Source organism: Corella eumyota, chromosome 2, assembly GCF_963082875.1.
Source record: "Corella eumyota chromosome 2, kaCorEumy4.1, whole genome shotgun sequence".
NCBI classification, from domain to species: Eukaryota; Metazoa; Chordata; class Ascidiacea; order Phlebobranchia; family Corellidae; genus Corella; species Corella eumyota.
Genome location: NC_137491.1, coordinates 3,754,287 through 3,777,566, shown reverse-complemented (window position 1 = coordinate 3,777,566; position 23,280 = coordinate 3,754,287). Strand labels below are relative to the sequence as shown.

General features: G+C 25.5%; 2 protein-coding genes across 2 annotated transcripts; both read left to right on the top strand.

Annotated features, from left to right (window-relative positions):
• The first annotated feature begins 4,325 nt into the window (after window positions 1-4,325).
• Window positions 4,326-7,518, top strand: LOC145741850 (ubiquitin-conjugating enzyme E2 variant 2-like). Its single transcript, XM_082559515.1, has 4 exons — window positions 4,326-4,432; window positions 4,719-4,861; window positions 6,034-6,159; window positions 6,874-7,518. The coding sequence occupies exons 1-4, from the start codon at window positions 4,420-4,422 to the stop codon at window positions 7,018-7,020; spliced, it is 429 nt and encodes a 142-aa protein (XP_082415641.1). The 5' UTR covers window positions 4,326-4,419; the 3' UTR covers window positions 7,021-7,518.
• A 1,606-nt stretch (window positions 7,519-9,124) lies between these two features.
• Window positions 9,125-22,281, top strand: LOC145742059 (C-Maf-inducing protein-like). Its single transcript, XM_082559803.1, has 20 exons — window positions 9,125-9,298; window positions 10,085-10,299; window positions 10,586-10,711; window positions 10,792-10,842; window positions 11,033-11,104; window positions 11,350-11,439; window positions 11,708-11,752; window positions 12,098-12,160; window positions 13,329-13,409; window positions 14,354-14,565; window positions 14,813-15,006; window positions 15,910-16,039; window positions 16,911-16,976; window positions 17,238-17,264; window positions 17,526-17,682; window positions 18,414-18,539; window positions 19,366-19,545; window positions 20,117-20,263; window positions 20,575-20,677; window positions 21,197-22,281. The coding sequence occupies exons 1-20, from the start codon at window positions 9,190-9,192 to the stop codon at window positions 21,325-21,327; spliced, it is 2,325 nt and encodes a 774-aa protein (XP_082415929.1). The 5' UTR covers window positions 9,125-9,189; the 3' UTR covers window positions 21,328-22,281.
• Window positions 22,282-23,280: the final 999 nt, after the last annotated feature.

Genomic DNA, 23,280 nt, shown 5'->3' with positions numbered 1-23,280 from the left:
TTATTTAGAATGCGCATATTATACTAAGTTAAATTTTTACGGTTATGTTTTTTAAATATAAAAAATTAATTTAAAAACAAAATTAAACCCCTAAAAGGAATTTTTATAATTTAAATATTTATAAATATCTAACAGTATGTTTTTATTCTCCAAATATTTAAATGTATTAGGAAGTCGAAAAAATTTTAATACAAATTCAATCTTGATAATTGCAAATAAGATTGCGCAGTTTTAAGATAAACATTTTTTCTTTAGGCAAAAAAGTAATCTTACTCTCCAGCAGAAAGTATATTCCGACTAAATAATACTAACCAAATTTTATCAATAGGTAAATAAGGATAATTAAACATTGCACGCAAAGTTTAAAGCGAAACAACTTTGGGGTAAAGTCGAAAAACAATGAAGAAATAGGATATCGCTCGAACCCAATTAAAAATACTTTTTGACGATAGAAACTTAATAAAAATTTAACATTGTCTGATTTATTCTCAAAAAAATGGCTTTATTAATTTTAAAATGAACAAATTTCAATTACGTCAGCTTTCAACCGAAAACTTTTAACAAATTTATTTTTGTTAACTTTTTTAACTTTTAACAAATTTAGCGCGGCACAATTTGGACCTTGTGAGTTTGGACAAAATGAAGAAAAAAATGACAGAATTACCAGAACATTGTTTTATTATTTTAAAAGTTATTTATTAGTAACATAGGTTATAACAGTATAATATTACAATTACGTTGATTGATATAGTAGTAATAAGCCTATACTTTATCTATTCAAGTTAAATTAAAATACGAATTTCGAATAAACTGAAGTTTATTGAGCCATAACATATTTGCGCAAAATTTTTGGTTTATCCTTAATACTTTAATTTTATTTCAAAAGTTTTCAATAAAATTAAAATATTTTAAACTTGAGTAGTCTAAAGGTCAGATTATTTTCAGGCTCTGAACGTCTTTTTTTACTTAAAGTTCTAAAAAAATTTTTTTCTTTTTTTTTAGGTAACTAGTTTAGCGGTGGTTTAAAGTTGTCATGATTTTATTTTTGGGAAATAGCTAAAATTTAAAAAGAATTCTAAATTAAAATTGTTAGTTATGACGTCACAGTTGTAAGGTTAACCTAGTGACGCAATAATTAAATATACTAGAAGAATCGTTGATCAATATTTTAACATAAAGTATAATTTGTCTCTATTACTTGCCTACATGGTGTAAGGTTAATTATAATCAAGCATATTAGTCATCTGCTGTTCTGGGAGGCTATTACGTGAACTTATAAGGAAAATCAATAAATTATGTTAAAAATAAAGACTTAAACACGTTTATTGCCATTACCTTTCACTTGTTTATAAATACCAAGAGATTCTAAGTGAGTTTTTAAATTAAAATGCTATTTCTGTAAGAGTTATTGATTTTAAAACTATAATAAATGTTAGTTGTTTTCTTCGACAAAGGCTGTATTGTATTATAAGAACATACAGCACAAGTGTAGGGTCAACTTAAAGACTAGAAAATACAATTTTATTGTAAAAATTGAAATTGTTTTTTTCTACAACATAGATTTTATTGGTTTTTGTAAAACAAATATAAAAAGATTACTAGAAATTTATTTTTTTCTTAGAATAATTTTCTGTCAATTGGATTTCGGTAATACGAGACAGATAATCTATTTATTGGATTTTTATTCATTACCCAAATTTTGTTAAAAAGTTTTAATTGATTTTATATCTAAATCGATTGTATTTAAATTTACTTTGGGGACTTAGTTAATTTAGATTGAGATGTCAATAGGTATTAAGATTGGATATAAAATCGTACTTAATAATTAATGGCTAGAATTTCATAAAGTGAATCCAGTTCACTAAAAAAATAAACTCAGATAGGTTTTATTTAACAGGTTATTAAACTTATTAAGAACTCTATTTACCAAAAACAACTAAAAAGACAAGTTTTGTTACTTAATATATTTATAGAAATGTTAGTAATTACTTTATTAAAAATATAAATAATAAAAAAGTTAGTCTTTAGTCTAAATTTTTTTTGTATTTTATTTCTAGGCGAGTTTTAATCTTATATGTTATACCAATAAAGTTGTTACTATAAAGGAATTTACATTAAATAAGTGTTTACTGTTACACAATGGCTAACATGGACTATCATGGCGTACATGGTGAAACTAAAAATGGGTTGCCTGACGGTCTTGGTCACATTCCTTACGACATAATCAAGTAAGTGTGACGTCATACAGCTGTATTAAACGTCATAGTATCGTGCGTTTCATGGAAAATTAACAAAAAATTGTTTTCTTTTTTTATTAAAAAAAATGTATTTGGGAAAAGGGTTTATTAAATGTTATAATTTACAGCAGTTTTTTAACAATATTATTAGCAATAGAACTGTAATACAACAGTTTAATTCAAATAATTTAGGTTTATATTAGAATTTACAGATTTTTAATTTGTTTTTTTAGTAACAACGGTTTTGGTCTGGTCGTAGTTTTCTTTTTTCTTATTTTTATGTGCGTTTGCCTTTTATGTTGGTGCGTCGCAAAGTGCCATGTTCTGGCTGTAAAAGAAAAAGAAGTCAAAAATTATTATTATCAATACAAAGAAGCGTGTGTCTCGCAACCGGGGAATTACCTGCCGGGTAATACCAATGCAATGGTAAAAATTTTGAATTTTATAATTTTTGACATAAGTTTTTTTTTAATTTAAAAAGTGTTTTAATTAGTGAATTTTTGAAAATTTATAACATAAATATTTGTGTATTTGTCCTATCAATATTTTTTTTCTGCTGTTTTAACTCAGTTTTATTTTTTTTAAATTTTTTCAGGAAATTGAAATGGAAGAACGGCCTTGCGTAACTCAAACTTATGCTAATAAAAGAATTGATCATCAATCAGTTGTTTAATGATATACTAGTTAAATTTAATAAAATATTTAATTGATATTACAAAGTTTCTCCATTGTATCGCTTATTTATAAGTTTCTGTTTTAGTAAAATAAATAATTTTTCTTTACAATTAAGTGTTTTTGAGCAAGGTACAAGCTTACTATTTAACCTTGACGTTGCCAAAAATAAACATATATTTTCAACTGTAATAGATTACCAATTTAAATAGTTTCAACAAAATAAAATTTAATTGCTAAAACCAAAATAAAAGCTTGAAAACCAAAATTTAGTCACAGATCATTTGTCAGTGTTTCCGCTAGACGGCATCTTGGGGCATCTTTCTTTAAGCAAACTAAATTATTTAAAATTTTAAAATAACATTTTGTAAGATAAATTATAGTTAAACTGGCATGAAATAAAAATGTTGTACTTGCTTTACAATTATTATTATTTTAAAACAATTTGGAAACTCTACAACAATCGAGTGATTTGTTTTTTCGATAGGGTGTAAAGGTAATTCTTCGGAAGTTTTCAATATGCAGCATGGGAGGATGCGTGTTTGTATTTTTAGTGGGTAACGAACAACGGTTACAGTAGTAGTAGTCTTTTTTAAACTAGGAAAGTGAAGTAATTATTGTATTAAATTTACTAAGACTTTTTTATTTGTGACTAAAATGCGAGTAATAAAGAAAAAACGTAGAATAGGAGGATTTGATAAAAATCGAGCTAATATTTAAATTAAGTATTTACTTATCGGTAATAACACATGTTTTACTTAAAACTTTTATATTTATATAAATATAGTGCTTAAATGCTGTAGTGTATTTAAGTCAGTAAGTAAGATGCCATAAACTGTATAAATGTCTCAAGACAAAAACCAATCAATGCAATTAAATGTCAAACTGCACAGTCTACCAAAGACTGGGTCAGGGTAACTATTGTTACTTTATGTTTAGGTTGTGAAATCGATTCTTCCACAGAAATGATAAAAAAATGGAAATTGTTTTTTTTTGAAGTTTTTGAAATTTATTGCTAATGATATTGTCATTTATAAAGAAGTTAATGGCTATCATAATATTTTGTGGAGGTTATCACTTAATTTGTATATGTATAATTGTATTAATATTCTAGTTTAGGTATTGGGCAATAGTAAACCAAACTGCTAAAAGCAACTTAGGACTTGGTCAAGGTGACCAATGTTACTCCATGTTTAGATCGTGAAGCCTTTAAGATTAGCCTTTAAAGTCAGTCTGTTCACATCAAGAATAAATAAAATCCCTTCTTGTTGAAATTTCTAATTTAAAAGTTGTTTTAAAACAACCTCTTTGTTTGATTTAATATTCACAAGTTAACATCTAGACATTACAAATTCAACAAATCTAAAAACGTTATTAAACATTATATATATATAATATTTATTTTTAACTGTTTTTAGATAATAGGATAGAGCGTAATTTAGGGTCAGGTCAAATATTAACTATTTAAGCATAGGCACTATTTGCCTTTAAGTAATATTTAAAATATACAATGAGCGGTGTGCGTAAGTATTATTGTTATGTTAATTATATTTTTTAAATATTGTAATACAAGGGTATAAGTAGCATGTCTAATTTTAAAACTTTGTTTATTATTATAACCGTATGTAGACATTTTTGGTATAGAAAGTTAAGTAAACGGTAGTCGGTACCAATATTTTTTCTATAATAACTATCATGGTTTTTTTGCTTTTTTGTCTATTTTTTCTCAACATTATAAATTGCAATGTGTTTATTTTACACTATAAAAACCGCACAAAAAAACTAAAAACCTATTTTATTATTTTTTAGGTGTTCCACGAAATTTTGTTTTACTTGAAGAGCTGGAGGAAGGAATGAAAGGAGTTGGTGATGGGACTATTAGTTGGGGGTTAAAGGAGGATGATGACAACTCTCTATCATGTTGGATTGCTACTATAGTAGGCCCACCTAGGGTAAGACAATTTTCTATTTTTTTATATTTATTTATTCTTGATGCGGAAGGGTCGACTTTACAGCCTTGACATAGAGTAACATTAGTTACTTCAACCCAGTCTCGAGTTGTCTTAGGCATTTTAGAATATTCTTGGAATATAATTAGGTAATAATTAAGCTGCTGATTTTAAGTATTGGCTCAGCAGGAGTTCATACAGTTTATAGCACCTTATTTAGGGGCGCTACAGCATGAAAGCATAGGTAATCAAAAAAGAACACTTGCTACACCACACATGAGGTCGTGGGTTCAATCCCCACTAATTTCATGCGGTAGCCCTTGAGTAAGGCGCTATAAACGGTATAAACTCCTGCTGTGCCAGCACTTAATCAGCAGCATAATTACCGGGCAATTATAGTCTCTATAATATCCCAAACTGCCACAGGCAACTCGAGACTGGGTCGGAGTAACTTATGTTACTCTATGTTTAAGTCGCGCATTCGACTTTCCCACATCGAGGATAAAGATATATACAAAAAAAAAAAAAAAGAAAAAAAAAACCCAGGACCTCAGGTGGTAAAGTCAATTGTTCTTACCACTACACCAAGCTACCAGTATTAATTTACCAAAGTCTCTTATAAAACTATAGATTACAATACTGTAAACTTAAGTAATAATCTATGGGCAACGGTTTAACTTAAAACCAGTCATCTTGGTTTAGCTTGTGGATATAAAAGTTTATAGAATGACCTCAAATAACCTAGATTAGTGTTTATTTCCTTTTGCTAATATTAGAATTAGGACAACATAGCAACATGAAAATCAAACTCAGGGCAGAACTTAATTCTTTGTTACATTATTTACATTAGTATACCCAATGCAATTTATAGAAATGAAAAAGGAAAAAATTGATATACTTTGTTAAAGCTTATTTAACATATTTAGATTATAAGGTCAATATTGTTTAAACTCAAGACTGGTCTAAGAAAAGATTAATATATTTTATGACTCTAATAATAGGAGAAAATGCATAGAAATTGTTTAATCATCAAATTCTATTGTTATTTTTTAATACGACTTGTCATGTTCTTACATTTTTTTTATTTTTTCAATTATGTTTTTTTCATTCAAGGATGAGTATATATATTGTTTAATTTTAGAAACAAAAACTTACAAAAACAATTTTTTTTACAGTCAAACTTTGAAAATCGACTTTACCAACTTCAAGTAGATTGTGGACCAATGTATCCTAAGAAACCACCACAAATTAAGTTCTTAACAAAAATTAACTTACCTCATGTTAATGCTACAAATGGAATGGTAATATTTTTTTATTTATTTATCCTCATTGTGGGGAGGTGGCTCGATGACCTAAACATGGAGTAACATTCGTTACCCCAACTCAACCCAGACTTAAGTTGCCTTTGGCAGTTTAAAATATTATTGATTATAAATGGCCAATAATTAAACCGCTGATTAAGATTGGCTTTAGCATCAGTTCATATCATTTATAGCACCTTACTTGAAGGGCACTTCAGGATAAAAGGTATTAAACTCAGGATCTTATGTAGTGAAGCAAAGAGTTTTGACTGCTTTACCACTCTGCCAGTAATGTTTTTAGTTTATTGTAAAAAAAATACGAAAATATCTTTGCAACATAGTTTACTGTTAATTTTTTGCAAAATTTAATATCTTTTTAATATCTCTAACTGCTCAAATATCTCCAACTGCTCTTATGTTTTAGGGTTTTTAAGTAAGGCTAACTGGCTAAAATTTTATGGCCTTAACATAGAGTAACACTTGTTGCTCTAGCCTAATCTTAAGTTGGCCCAGACATTTTGAGATATTGCTGTTATGCCAATTGATGTTTTGATTAGCATGAGTTTATACAGTGTTGTCATTGACTTTACTTAAAGTACTACAACATGCAATTAATGGGAATCGAACTCAGGACCTCATGTAGTGAAGACAATTGTTTAGACCTACAAGTACATATGACAATGGTAGTTACTTTATTTATAATTGTTTTGTTAGATCGACAATAATATGCCGTTTTTAAAAAATTGGGAAAGGTGCACCACCACCGGTTCGCTTAAGAATTTATTGTTTGAGATTCAATCTCTGATGAAAGATAAACAGTATGGCAAATTGAAGCAACCACCTGAGAATAGCAAATATTAAAAATATAATTTGCGATTTCAAAGTCCTGAAATTGTGAGGCCGCCAGTTGGCGCTATAGTAACAGTAACCTGATTCTTTTATTTGCGTATTATTTTTCGTATCATTAACGATCGAATAATATTTTGTATGTATTTTATTGTATATTGGACTACATTTGAATTCCCTTATTAATTAGCGAGTAACTGCGTTATTAATTATGCGATCTTTATTTTTCGAAACTCTGACTGTAAAGCTCTATTAATATATTCACATTTCGATACAAATAAATTGTGCTGTAGTTGCTAAATGCCAGTTGGCAAGAATTTCTACATAAAGTGCAATTTAAGTACATGAATAGCTTTAAAAATTACGATGTATTTAAATAAACACGCCAAATGTATGTAGATTTTTATACTTTGCCGCAAATTCGCTTACTTTTCTATACCCTCCCATTTTATCAGTTTAAGATACCAAGAACCTTTTGGTTTCGTAGGCGTTTGGGCTTTTAATACTTCATAACAACGACCATTAAATCCAGAATTTATAATAAAAAAGGGTTGGTAAAAGTAATTTTATAATCTAGGACAAACTTAAGTTAATAAAAATTTTAAAGAGTCTATTTTAATGCAATTATATTATGGCAAATTTGTTACATGTAGTAATTGACGATATTAAAGAGCTAAAACTAACTTTTAGTAGCAGCTATTTTATTTAGGTTTTTTGCACATCAATAAGAGTAATAAAAAGGTATACAATAAATTCTAAATACGACGAATATTAAATACAATTTTATATTTATAACATGCCATAAAGAGTTATAGTGACATTAAGATTTAACATTATATTATACTACGGTCTTTAACCCATTTGTTACAAGTGCTTTTTAATAAACATTTTAGCCAAATACCAAGTGCCAGCTGAGTAAATAAAACAAATGTTCTTGGAATTAGAAGTTGTCTAGCCTTGCAAGGTCAACCGTGTTTTATGTATGTTTTTGTAATAATCATTTTATCAGTCAGTTTTTACGCACTTAATTGACTAATTTATTTGTTCATGCGGAAGTTAATTTAATCGGTGTAATCATTACCTATGAATCAAGTTGTTTTTAAAAACATTCAAAGTTGTATTTGAAACAATATAGAGTTAGTTTATTTAGACTAAAATAAAATGTATTACAGGTTTTACCTTTTAAATTAATTTTAATGTTTTTTTGTAGTGAATCATAAAGTGTTAAATGTATGTGTGTAATAAATTTATAATATTGTTGATCAAAATGTAAAAAAGATACAGTTTAAAAATTGCGGTTTGACTAGATTATGTTTTTTTTTATACATCGAAAAATAGTATAAGTTTAAAATTTATTTAAAGTTTAATTAAGGTAGTTTGTTTTAACGTACTACAAATGTTTGTATCTAATTGCCTATACTTTCATTTTCTTTCCGCCATTTTCTGCACCCTTTAAAATGATTTGTTGATAATTTTGCAACCTGTTCGCTAAACAGCTGCGGGCTGATGGCACTGAACATGCATTTTGCTTTGCTTGATGTGGTTTTTTAATGTAAACAAAATTTATGTAGTCACGTCTCTAAAGTATAAAGAAAAAAGTTTTAGTTAAGTTAAGGAAATGGAGGCAGTTAGTTTAACTTTATTACATTAATTATACGCCTATCTGCCTATGCCATAAGGGCTAACAAAAAAAATTATATCCTGCAAAATTGCAACTTATTTACGTTACAAAATTTGTTTTTTTTGGAAGGTTGGTAAAGAAAGTGTTTACAAAGTTAAGCGTATTTGTATATTCTTTGTAAGTCTGCAAGTGTGGTTTTATAAATTTATATATGTAGTTTCTAATTTATCTAGTATTTAGATGTATACAGGTATAGTTTACTTCATTATTATTGTATCTTTTAATTTATTGTCGGTCTAAAATGTAAAAAAACAGGAATTTTGCAATTTTTTTTTGTTGCAAATTTAGCATTTTAAACCTTTATTTTGTTGTGTTAATTAATCTTAAAATTATTGGAAAAATTCATGTATTAGGACTATTAGGTTACTTAGTTTTAAAATTGTATAATTGATATCTTGACTTCAAAATTTAAAATAAATGGAGTTATTTTTAGCTTTTTTAAACAAAATACGCAGTTTAATAATCATGTAAAAAAAGTTGTTTGAAAAAAAACAAGCATAATTATGTCTTCCAACAAACCAAATATAAGCTCCAATAGCAAATTTCAATGGTCAAGAGTTAAAAATACTTCACAAAGCTTGAAAGTTAAATCTCCAAAGAAGAATAATGAAGGTATTAGGTTTTTTTGGAAAATAAATTTTCTTTTAAATTTTTTTTACAGAATTTGTATGATATTTTTTTTGGTGTGTATTAATATTAAGATTAAAACAGCTTTTAAATTATCAAGTAATTTTGTTAGTGTTTTTTTATCATAAAATTTAAATAACTTTTTTAATTATCTTAGTTAGTATTTAAATTTTCTAATATTAATGAAGCCTTTTTGTCTAGTCTATACAAATTAATTTTATTTATATATAATAGCAGAGTTTATTTTGTCTAAAAAAGTTAAAAATAGCTTAACAGGATGTATCACATTTAGTTATAATAGGACCACAATTATTTAAATATTTCACGACAAATGGCATATATGATGTCACAGTATCTAATTCATCAGACGTTGTATGTTTTTGTAAAATAACTTTAAAAATAAATGAATATTTATAGGTAGAATTATATTAGTAATACATTTAAATCATACAAATTTTAAAGTCAGTTATATTTTAGTGTAACAGTAGCAATTATTTAGAAATATTTCTGTTCAATTAGTTATTAATTATCAGTTAGGGTATTAATTTATGGTGTAAATTAATTCGTAGTCTTATTGGCAAGAGTATACTTATATTTCAGCTCAGATGTTAAGTTTAGGTGATGATAAATAGGTCAATGTGAATATAAACAGAAAAAAACCACAAGGTTAATAATGCCTTAACTAATTTAATAATAAAATAGAGCGAGCTATATTTAAAAAGAAAGTTATTTTAAAAAAACTTGAATTGAAAAAGTGAAAATTATTTTTAGAGTTCGCTAAAACAAAGTTAACGCGAAGCACATCAGATATTAATCACGAGGTGTGTAAGAACACTTACAGCATGTACACAGAAGGTACTGTAAAGGCTCAACCTTATGATGATACCTGTGCAAAAGGATTTGGTAAATCTATTTTTACTGGAAGAAAGAAGCCCTGGGAAACGCATTACATTATTCTGGGAAAATATGAAATTTTCTCAAAAACAGTAAGATTTTAAAAAAATGAAAAAAATAACAAAAAAATATTTTGTTATTATTATTATTATTATTATTAATATTATATATATTAAAAAAGTCTTAAAATTAAAACTAGTTTTTAGGAATGTTGTAATGTTTTAAAAACCTTAATAAAAATTATCTTTACCAATGGTTCTTTATTAAAACTATAGGCTATACAAATAATTTTTAGTTTATTTTATCACAGACTTAGTCAAAAGTATATCCATCTTTTTGACTGTGCCCACTATTTTAAGATCGCTTTTATTTTCCTAGAATTCTGGTGTTTTTCAACAACCCATTCCATACTCAAGTATAAGACATGCAGTTTGTGTTGATTACCCGAGAGATTCCCGCTTTCAGATTAAAGTGATTTGTTGCAAATTTGCATTCCTTCTAGAGGTAAGAAAACTCTTGATAAAATTTCCAATTTTTTATGGATTTTGTGTTAAAGTTTTGTTAATGGGTGTTTATTTTTTTAGGTTTCTTATTGCAACCAACGCGACATTTGGTTTCATACTTTACAATGGAAGGTAAGATGTTAATATTTATAAAAAATTACTGTTTGAATTAAAAAAAAGGGGAGTTAAAGTATATATCTTAAGTGTCTTTATTACAATTTTAGTATTAAATACAGCTAAAAAAAATTTTTGTATTCATACTTTTTTGCTATTTGTGTCAAATTAAATTTATAAAAGAGAAAATTTATTTGAATTTAAACAGGTAAATGTTGATGCATACAGGAAGTTTTTATATAATGCAACTACTGCAGAATCACTGATTGCTGAATTGCAAGTAGGAATCATTTATTTTTTCTGAATTAAAAATTGGATTTTTTGAGTTAAATCAGCAGCATTGAAGTTTAAGATTACACATTTTAAATAAAATTTTCTTTAAAGTCTTTTTTTTCGCTTTAAAAATTGTTAAAAACAAAATAATAATTAGAAATTATGCTGTTTTATAGATTAATACAATTTTTTTTGGAAAGTTGGTATAAAAGCTGCACAAAGCTAAAAAATAATAATTTTATTTTTGTTTAGGTATTAGTGACTTTAGCTCTTAACAGTTCATTATATGCCGACGATACCCACAGATCTATCCTTGAAATAGTGTCTGGTGTACTTACAAAGGTAATTTTTTAAATTATACAATTTCACATTTAAACTAAATTGTTAAATTGGTCTAAAATTATACCAAATTTTCTTTTTAATTTAAATTTTTTTAGAATCTAAATAAATATAATTTAGATATTTTGTACTTTTTTATTTGTTAAACCGTAACTTAATTAAAAGTATATATGTAAATTTATGCATAAAAGATTAATTTTAAACCTAGTTAAGTTGTTTAGAAAGTTAAATAAAATTAACTATAACTGTTGTTTTTGATTTTTATCTTCAGAAATCAGACCTGATGAGTCATAACACTGATGAAATACTTATTAAGGTAAGTTGATCATGATTTTAATCATCTTAAACTAGTATGACGTGGTACTAGTTGTTGATGAAGTAATGACGTTATACTAGATAACAACTCCCTTTTTTAATAATCTGATAATGCTGATAAATTTTTTAATTATTTGGTTTTTGGTATATATTTTTATTGGGAAAAAATTATAATTTGTTTAAAAACTAACAAATTGTTTTATTTTACTAACAAATTTTTTATTTTTTTCTAAATTTGAAAAAAAAGATTATTTGGAATTTAAAGTCTATGTTATAGTATTGAAGTTTTATCGTAAGTTTATATTATTCAACATAATAAGTAATAAATTTATTTATATTTTTTAAGACTCTGGCACCTTTAGTAGAAAAAAATCAACCTTCCTTCGAAATTTGTAACTTTTTCACCAAAGTAAGTGAAAAATTTAATTCAATTTATATTACCAAGAATTTGTACCTACAATTTTAATAAATTCTTGTTTAAATTTGTTACCGACATTCATTCTAACAGTTTATATTGATTATTAATAATTCACTAGAAGCGGTAATACGATTATACTCTATTTTTAAAAGTAATTTAATAAGAAGACAGATATAAAAAGCCATTGTATTTTTTGGGTTTTGCGGTATTCCTCGTTTATAATAGAAGCTTAAATTGAATCAAAAGCCAATTGAAAATTCTTTAAATAGAATTATTGCATGAATGCAATTTTGTCAAGGGTTCATGTTGCAAATAATTTTGACACGGTCTATTTAATAACCAGTAACCTTTTTTTAGGCATTTTTTTGTTTTTTTTCGTTTTAAAGTGAATTTTGACTAGTCATGGTAACCTAACCATTTTATATATATTCTATTAATATTTAAAACTTAGAAAAATTCTGATGTAAATATAAAAAATAGCCGGCTTATTTGTTTTAAAAATTAAATTTAGTTTTTTATAGTTAGTTTTAAATTTGTTTTTAATTGTGAAATAAAACCCCCTAATTTTGTCAACTTTAAATATAAAATATGGGGTAAAAATAACCCAATAATTAATAACACAAAGTTAATTTTAAATATCCTTAAAAAATCTTATTTTTAACTATAATAAAAATATAATTTTAGACAAAATAGTTTTGTGAAAACAAAAAAAATATTATTTCAACATTTCGTATTTCATTTTATTTTAATTTTTGCCAAATAATTCTTTTAAAAAGTTTTCAATATTATTTTTTTCCCAACACCAGACATAAGTGTCAAACACATATACGTCATTTGCTACTTGTTATCTTAAGTACGTTCTACCTGTCTAATATGACGTCATAGTAATTTGTTGTTTACTATTTTAATTTGATAAAAGGGTTAAGGTAGAAGTTATATACAATTTATTAATTTATCAAATATTTACGCTCATAAACGTTATAAATTTATTTTAACTGAAGGATTTTATAAAAGTAATTTTTGGTATTTTTTAGCATCTTGGAACAAATAAAATTTATTTGATTTTTATTTTACAGCTTTTTATGTGATTTTTTTGTTTGATATACCTGACTAAATACACTTATATTCTAAATTTTATTTAATATAATTTTTTTTACAGCATTGCCGAAACTCGCCAAAAAGTTTAATAGTCATCGAAATATTTGTTCCGATTGTGCAACAGATTTTAAAACACAACGTAGTAAGTAATTTTTTTAATTTTTAAAATAATTTTTTTCTAGTTCATATTTTGTTTTAATAAAATAAGATTTAATATATTATTTATTTTGGCATTTAGTAGGTAGACTTTAATTAATATATTTTTGCATATTTCGGTTATTTAAATTTAAAAACTATTTTAAGATATAGACATAGCTTACAGACTTATATGTCATAAAGGTTAAAACAAATTATCCCTAAATAGAAAATACTGTTAACGTCTTACTATTATCTGATTTAACTTAATAATTTAACACTATAAAGTGAAATTAATTATTTAAATTTCTGAATTTAAATCAGAGTTTGTTTATACTGTTGTATTTATTCATTTAGAAAAAAGGAATATTTTTAAATTTACAATTTATAATATTATATATTTAAAATCGGAAAAATTAAAAAAAATTTGAATAAAATTTGATTTTTTGGGTTATAATTTTCTTTGTAAGATTTAGTTAATTTTACCGGTTTTTAAGGAAACTACGTATTTAAATGTCACTTACATTCAGTTATAAATACGCCTGAATGAGTCATCGATTTTGAACAATTTTAAGTATTTCCTTTTTGCCCTTGAGGCTTTTTGACCACCTAAACCAAACTATATTTAAATTTTGATTTATTTTATTTTTAAATGTGTTTTTGATGCCTACTGGAGTATTTTTAATTTTGTTTTACATCTGGGGTTCTAGTTAAATTTAAATATGTTTTTTTTTGTGCGTTTGTTTACTTTAAAAATAAAAATAAAATTTAACAAATAATGCTATGAATATAAGACTTAAAGTTTGTAGTAAATTAACATTTCTGTATTATTTAAGCTATAAGTGAAAAAAAAAGAAAAAATCTATTTTAAAATGCTTTTAAAAATCAGACTTTCATAAAAATGCTTGATTATTAACAAAATGCTTAGAAACAATATTTTTTAATTTTCAGGATTTTGGTAAAAGTCCTCACTTGAGAACATTCGTCATTGAATATATCCAAGCCTTAAATTCTCAAAATAACGGACTTGAAACAGTAAAAAAATTTATCCAAAAAATGCATGGTCCGATGAGCCAGTGTCCGCATTTTCGAATTTTGAACAACTTTGTCGCGATTTGCTTATCTGGTATATATCAGTCTTATGCTAAACCATATGATGATAAGTAAGTAGTTTTAAAGAAATTTAAAAGCTTTATTTAATAAATTTTTAATTTACATAATCATATTAAATAATCCATAAAAATACATTTTTAACTTTTTTTTGCCTTTAACCTGTTTTTATTTAATATTGACTTACTTTTTTGTATTTTAAATCATTTTTTTTGGGTTTTTGTAAACTTTTAACAAAAAAATTTTTTTTTTATGTTTTTTGTATTTTAAACAAAAATAAAAAAAAATTAATTTTTACAGAGAAAAATCGGAAAAATCGGAAAAACAATCGCTTAAAAACAACTCAAAAAATCAGTTTCATAATACTGTCCATGCTTACCACAATGTATTGAATAATTTGCGGGATGTGGAAATTAAAAACCTTAAAAATGCCACACAAGAAGCATTATTAAAACCAAAAGTGGTGGAAATCAAACCTTCCAATTGTAATCAAGGTATTTCATTTTTTTTGTTTACCTGTATTGCCTTTTTATTATATTAAAAAAAACTGCACTTTATTTTTCAACAATTTAAATTGTCCTAACTCCAAACTGGTATTAAGTGGTACAAGTTTAAGATATTATTGACCTTATAATATTACTTCAACCCAGTCACAAGTTGTACAAGTTTAAGATATTATTGACCTTATAATATTACTCCAACCCAGTCTCAAATAAGACAAGTTTAAAATATTATTGACCTTATAATATTACTCCAACCCAGTCTCAAATTAGACAAGTTTAAGATATTATTGACCTTATAATATAACTCCAACCCAGTCTCAAATAAGACAAGTTCAAGATATTATTGACCTTATAATATTACTCCAACCCAGTCTCAAATAAGACAAGTTCAAGATATTATTGACCTTATAATATTACTCCAACCCAGTCTCAAATAAGAAAAGTTTAAGATATTATTGATCTTATAATATTACTCCAACCCAGTTTTTGGTTGTACAAATTTAAATTTTTAGTGACTTTATGATATCACCCCAACCCAGTTGTTGACCTCATAATAATCTCTGTGTAGTTTTCTATAATTTTTGTTCATATCAAAAGTTAAAACACTTAACAACGTTCTGTTTTAATGAGTAGTTTTAAATACGTATTTAAAAAAAATCATTTTAAAACAGTAGATTTATGAACTATGACTAGCTTTAGGCAATCAATATTTTACGTCATCAGAGATAATTTATTAATTATTGTATCGGGTTTATTTTGAGGTTATATAAAATAACAATGAGTTTCAAATAATGACTGATTGTTTTACCATTTTAAACTTTACTTATACCTCTTTTACCCCTAATATTATACAACATTCTGCCCTTCAGAAAATTTTTTTTTTCTTTTTTTTAGCCAACATGAATTTGAAAGAAAGTTATTCGGAGGAAAACCAGAAGTTAAAGATTGAGGAAAGTTCACCACTAGATGACGCCATCGAGAGGAAGGAAATGTTAAAATTATTCGTCGAGGTTATAAATGAAATGTAAGTTTTTACAATTTTAGAAAAAAATATTTAAATTGGGCTATATAACAGTTGTTTAGTAAATTATAGTTTTACATGGGCTACTTAATATTCATTAATTTGGTCAACTGGTATTATAAAACAAAATAATAAACAAGTTTTTAAACAAAAAAGTTTATCAATTTTTTTTGTCTTTTTTTTAAAATTAAATTACAAAAAGTTTAATTTGAAAATCCTAATTTAATTCAAGACTGTGTAAAGAACACCAAATTTTAATAAATAAGACACCTCTAAATCTGCCAAAAATAATTATCGTTAATCTCAATAATATGTCTGTAAACGCCTAAAAATACAACCATAAAACGTGCAAAACAAAAGTGGCCATTAAGAAATGACGTCAACAAAATCAAATGTTTATGAAAATAAATGATTTATGATTTAAATTTAATGATAATTGACACTTACACTGAACTAATAGTGTTTTCATGATTGTTTAAAGATATAAATAACAACATTTTAAATTTTTTATAGATAGAGATAAGTGTGTCTGTAAAAAAATATTAAAATTTTTTTAAGTCTTTTTTATCCTAATATGAAAACTTGTTTTTATCCATTGTAAATATTCAGTTTGGTTGTAAATCGTAATTTGTTCTGATAAAATTAACATTTAAAATAAACTTTATAACCCAATAGTGGTATATTATTATTTTTTTTTTATTTAATTATTATTCTCTTAATATTAATCTGATTTTTTTTCTGTTGACACTTTATAATGGGAGACCACAACACGCCCTCATCGGGAGTTAAACCTGTGACCTCAGGTTTTATAATGACATCACAATTAGCACCTTAGGCAATACATATTTTCTTTATTTAACTTTTTTATTTTTAGTTCTACAATGTCAGATTGGACAGCAGGCCTTGCTTCATTTTTGCAACCCTTACCTTTTCCTGATGAGTATGTTGTTTAATTTTTATTTAGTTTTTTATTTTTAAGGGTTTTAAATAAATTTTAAAGGTGTTTAAAATAATGAAAAAAAAATTACTAATTAAATTACAATTTTGCTAACAGACTTTATTCAAAAAAAAACATTTTTTACCTAATTTTAGCAGTTTTATTATCTTTATCCTATTATAACTATAACTTTTTTATTTTTAAGATTTATTTAATATTTGTTGAAGTATTTAATTTAATAATTCTTATATTTAATATTTTTAGAGCCCTTCTAAGCAAAGATTTTATAAGGTAAGTAAATCAAACATAATAATATATTTGTTTAATAAAACCTAATACGAAAGTAAAGTTAAGTAAACATTCATGTTAAATGTATTTTAATGATGTTTTTAAATATATAACTAATGTCTTTAATATTTACAAATATATCAATTTAAGAAAAATACTTTCATAGTTTTCTTTAATACATTGTAAAATTAATTTTAAATTCAACATTTTTATTTCTTTTAAAATGTTATCTTTGAAATTTTTTATTTATTTGATTTTGGTTAGGTTAATGTACTCAGTGATTGAAAAATTTGCCTCTGATGATCGGGAATCAGCTGTGAAATGTGTTCTCCCTGTTCGAGAAGGTCGGAATAGTTGGTTTGAGATATTTAGTCCCAACAATAAACTGTGCACCGATGGTGGAAAATTATTTACAAAAATGGTAGGCTTTTCAAAAAAACTATTTATATATAATGGAGCTTAGTAGAAGATATATATATATATATATATATATATGTGTGTATGTAGTTTATAGGCTTTTAAATAAATAAAACTGCAGATTTTGGTGGGCGAAGAAAAAGGTTGCGAGTTTTGGCCATATTATTACAATTAAAATTCTAAGTGTAAGACAGGTTAATGTAGCTCTGTAGAAAATATGCATGTCTATTTTACTAAAATTTGAAATTAAAAACAACTGTTTGTGGTTTGCAAATAAATTGCCATATTACAATAATTAAAATATAAGCAATGAATTAGTATTAGTATTCATAATTATAAAACAATGTATATACTAAATAAATAAAAAATGTGGCCAAGTTGTTAAAAAAATGCTTTATTACTTAAGGTCTAAAGATCACCTTTCTGTTTCTAAGTTATAATGCCCTTGAGTAAGGTGCTAACAAAACTTGCCAAACTGACAAGTTAGTAAGCTGGATTATAGTCTTCCAATTTGTTGTAGAATTCGGCTTTTTTAAATTAAGAATAAAAAAATGAAAATATAAATCGAACTGAAATAAAAAATAATTAAAAATATTTTCATTAATAATGTTGTTTTATGTTAAAGATAAAATAAGAAAGTACTTTTTTTATTAAATGAATTTTAGTAATACTATAAGGCCAAATTTATAAGTAGGGTAAGTTACTTTTTTTTTATATAAAATGAATTTTATTTAGGTTAAAGCACTTATAGATCCGAACACACATTCGGGAAAGATAAGAAAATTTCTTACAATGTTAAGTGATTTCCATCTTCAAGCTGTTATTATGTTGGCAGTGCGGGAAAACTTAATAATGATAAAGGTTTGTAAAGTTTGTATTTTATTAAAATTTATCTTTCAATTTTTTAATTCAAACTTTTGCTTGAATCAATTTTTTTTTTTTTGTATTTTTGTGTAAGTAAGCAATTTAAAAATATTCTAAGTAAGAAATTTAGCTTCCCTATTATTTATACATTAATTTTTTACGTCAAAACTTAGTCATTTAATTGTTTTTTAGGTCTTACTCATTGATTTTAACTGGATTGTTATTTTAAAAGTATTGTTAAAAAATGCCATTTAGGTTTTCTATAGATTTTTTTTATTTAGAAATAAACTTTTTAAATTGCTGATAAGCAATTACTTGTTTTGTCTTATTTTAAAATTTATTAAAAAAATCTAAACTTTGATTATACATCTTATATTTTAACATTTCATAACAGTTATCTTACTGCTCCAATCTTAAGTTGTATTTAATTTAAATATAGATTGACTTGGTTTACAACTCGGTCATAAATTGTACAAGTTTAAGATAATATTGACATCACATTTTTGACATCACAAGATAATATTGACATCACATTTTTACCACAACCCAGTCTGAAGTGTACAAGTTTAAGATATTATTGACCTTTTAATATTACCTTAACCCAGTCCCAAGTTGTATAAGTTCAAGATAATTTTGACCTTATAATATTACTCTAACCCAGTCTCAAGTTGTACAAGTTTAGGATAATATTAATCTCATGATGTTACCCTAAGCTGGTCTTATATTCAAGTGTTTAAGCATATAATAGTAAATTACTCAACAAATTATTTTTTGCAATTTTTACATATTCTGTTACTCTATTTTATTTATAAAAAAACTTCAGGTATTAAAAGAGATTTTGCTATTGTCGATAATAAGTGATGAACAGAAACAACTTCAAGTTATCTCAGCTTTAAGGTGCACCAAAAGTGGAGATGAAGCTTACTCCGAGGTTAATTCGATTTTATTAACTCCAGTTAACACAGAGGGACCAACTAGGTTTCAGTTAGCTTCTAATTCAAACGTAAGTTTTGTTTTATTATTTCTAAAGTAAGCATTTTCTGTAAAAGGTGAATTAGGTTTCATGTTAATTTGGTCAAACTAAACCAAAGTTTAATCTTCTGGACAAGCCTATTTACTAACACTGTTTTCTTGTTTATTTTAATAAACTAAAAACTTAAACGTTAAATTCTCATCGGTTAAAGTTGTTTTTTTTGAATTACCGTGTCAACTTAAAAATTTATGTCAATTTTATTTTTAATAATAGTTTGAGATATAAAAACACCATCTTAACAGCTTGATTTAGATATTACTTTTATATCCACGCCCAGAGTTATGATGTTTAAATCATTAATAACTAGTATTAGCACTATGACATAGAAGGACTAGTCAATAGCCTGCCCTATTATTGGGATTTTATTTCTTATAATATGGTCGCAACTGGCAATTAATATTTGTTGGCGATAATTTACCTAAACACCACAAATGGCAGTTTTATTTATTTTGTAGGCCTTTAAATTGAATCACTAAACTCTATTGTATATAGATTTTTGTATTTACTTTCAATGGTATCAAAATGTTAAATGTTTTTTCAGGATTCCGATTTGCGGACTCTACTTAGCACAGGTTCATGGGGAAATTTGAAAATCTTGGATTTATCTTTTACTTGTGTCACTTCTGCCTGTGTTGATGTAATAAAGGATCTTCCCAATATTAAATCACTTAATTTGTGGAGTACACAGGTAAAAGCTAATACAATAATGGTATAAACATCTGAAAAAATTGAAATGTTTAACTTTTTTATACAGTAAAAATAAAAATCTGTTCAAAATATTTTTTTTACTTGAGTGTAAAAAATTAAAATTACAGTTCAAATTTTAAGTTTTTCTTGTTGAAATGTATTAGATATAACATTTGTACTTTACAGTCCTTGCCAATTCTTTTTTGTGCCTTACAGTTTATTTTTTTGAGGACTGTGAAGTACATATGACTCCATTAGTTTTTTCTAAAAAACTTTTAAAATTTAATTTAATCAAAAATTATTATTGTTTAGTTTGACGACGTAGGACTTTTAAAGTTGTGTGATTTCCTCAATTTGACCGAACTAAATTTATGTGAAACTTTTGTTACCGATCCAGCAATCAAGTGTTTAGAAGGTAAAATTATTATTTAATTTTTTGTAGTTTATTCTTGAAACTGTATAAGGTATAAGGTATATTAAAATAAATAAATTTACGTAATTTGGATAAATTAGTTCTGATAATAACATTTTACTTTAAATTTTTTACATTAGGTTAATGTTTTTTTTAGTCAAATTTTGTACAAATAAGTTTAATTTTTGAAGCTATATTAGCGTTGTTTGCAGCTTATACGGGTAGTACTAAAATAAATGCATAAAAGAGTGGAATTCACTAAGGAAGATTAGGGTAAAGTAATAAAAATTCCGCTCTTTCCGCATTACAAACTTGGCTGACGACGCTAATAGAGCTCAAATTTTCTTTTGTTAAATTTCTTTTTTTTAATTTTTTTTACAAATTAGCTGTGCTAACATTATCACTAGTAAAATTTGCAAAACATTTAAAAATTTGCACTCCTATTTAAACTTTATTCTAATATAGTTTGTTTTTCTTTAATTCAAAAAAAAAGACTTAAATATTAAAACATTTTTTGTTTAGTTATGAAGAATCTTAGTTCGTTGAATTTAAACAGTACCGCCGTTTCAGAAAAAACTTTTACACATTTAAAACAAGTTCTTCCGAATTTAAAATCATGTGATGTCACTTATACAGACGCCTGGTTGCTCTAAAAATCACCCAGAATTTCTTTTTCTCTTTTCTATAGACTAAAGAACTAAACCCCCTATCTGTGCAATATTTAAGCCTAATATTGACAATTTTGTGACATAAAAACATATGTTATATAGCCTTCTGCAAAAATACACACATTATATAGCAAGAAGAATTGTAAATAGATTCTTTTATTTTAATTAAATATGGCTTGAAGATGGAAAGGGTTTTGTTTGGGCAAAATTTTGTAACTCAGGTTGCGATATGACTTGTGTTTTTGTGGAAGTTAATGCATATGGCCATAACATAGGTATAAGTATAAAAATGATATAAAAACAAAAGTATTAATAAAATTTATTGATTGGAAGTTGTTTTATTATGCATTTTGACTTTTGTAATTAGCAAAACCGGTAATTCACATTCAAAAGGCTACCTTATAAGGCTAACTATTTAATTTTAATTTATACATTTTTTTGTTATTTAAATTAATTATTGGCATTCTTAATTATTTTGCATTAGAATTTGAACTGGATAATTGTTAAACTTGGTGAGGGCAATCATACTGTATAGAATAATCAAGATGTTTTTGCAGATTTTTGTATTTTTAGTTCTTTATAATATGCCACTATTTTTGTTGTATTGCTTTTTTTAATATTTAAAATATTTAAAATATTTGAAATTATTGTTTTAGTCAAAGAAGGAAATTTAAAATTAAGCAAATTTTTTTCTGTATATTAATAAAAGATCTTTAATAATTACTACAGAGAATAAAAATATTGTTTTTTTATTAATTTTTGATTAATCATAATCAATAATCATAAAAAGTTTTTTTTCTCTTGACAATAATTCCTATAGTTGATGCAGTAAAATAATTAAAATTATACAATCTTAAAATATGTAAATACATTAAATGTTTTTTTTACATGTCATTTTTAGTTGCCTTTTTTTGATAACTTTTGTATTCATTCTTCATTTATCGCAGTGAAATTATCATTTTTGCCTTTTTTTGTTTGTTTTGTTGAATGTTATATTAAATGTGTTATAATAATTATAGTATGAAGACTATGTTAACAATGAACAGCCTTGCATTAGCTCATGTAGTACCCCTGAATGAGATTTTGCGATTACCAGCGTATAAGGTTATTTTTAAATAAGTTTTTTGTTTGTATATATCTTTATCCTCGATGTGGGAAAGTTGAATGCGCGACTTAAACATAGAGTAACATCAGTTACTCCGACCCAGTCTCGAGTTGCCTGTGGCAGTTTGGGATATTATAGATTATAATTGCCCGATAATTATGCTGCAGATCAAGTTCTGGCTCAGCGGGAGTTCATACCGTTTATATCGCCTTACTTAAGGGCGCTACAGCATGAGATCAGTGGGGATTGAACCCACGACCTCATGTGTGGTGTAGCAAGTGTTCATCACCACTACACCACGCTGCCGGTTCTCTCTAACTATGCCTTTTGTAATTTTTTTTAACATTTGAAATCGATTTAAATAACAGGTTTCAAGTTAATGCAACCAATTGTTTATTTTAATTTAACAATATTTTGGTTTCATTTATAAAAGTTATTTTTAACTGCAGTTTGTTAAGAAAATTGTAAAATTAACCTAACTAAATTTAGACAAAACAGTAATTTAACATGACTTTCATATAATCAAATCTTATTGTTATTTTTTAAACTTGACATAAATGATTTAAAAAATACTATTTTTTGTTCACAAAATTAAAAACCTAATTTCAAAATAGGAATTATTAAACTTTTAAGTTTTGTAAAACCTCTGCCAAAATAATACAACATTTTTTTAATTATTAAAAAATATGAACCATTTTTTTTCTTTTTATAGTAATTTACCGCGTAGATTGTATTACGCGAAAAAAAGGACGGTGTAGAAAAAACCTTTTTTAATTTAACGAATTTATTTGTTTTGTTTCTATGGATGGTCTAGTAAAGATATCATCTACGTA

Bases quoted from the DNA above. Each gene is read 5' to 3' on its own strand.
- LOC145742059 (XM_082559803.1), top strand. From the start codon at position 9,190: ATGTCTTCCAACAAACCAAATATAAGCTCCAATAGCAAATTTCAATGG. The intron at 18,540-19,365 runs GTTTGTAAAGTT...AAAAAACTTCAG, and splicing joins AAAACTTAATAATGATAAAG to GTATTAAAAGAGATTTTGCT. The intron at 20,678-21,196 runs GTAAAATTATTA...TTTTTTGTTTAG, and splicing joins AGCAATCAAGTGTTTAGAAG to TTATGAAGAATCTTAGTTCG.
- LOC145741850 (XM_082559515.1), top strand. The intron at 4,862-6,033 runs GTAAGACAATTT...TTTTTTTTACAG, and splicing joins CTATAGTAGGCCCACCTAGG to TCAAACTTTGAAAATCGACT. The intron at 6,160-6,873 runs GTAATATTTTTT...TTGTTTTGTTAG, and splicing joins TTAATGCTACAAATGGAATG to ATCGACAATAATATGCCGTT.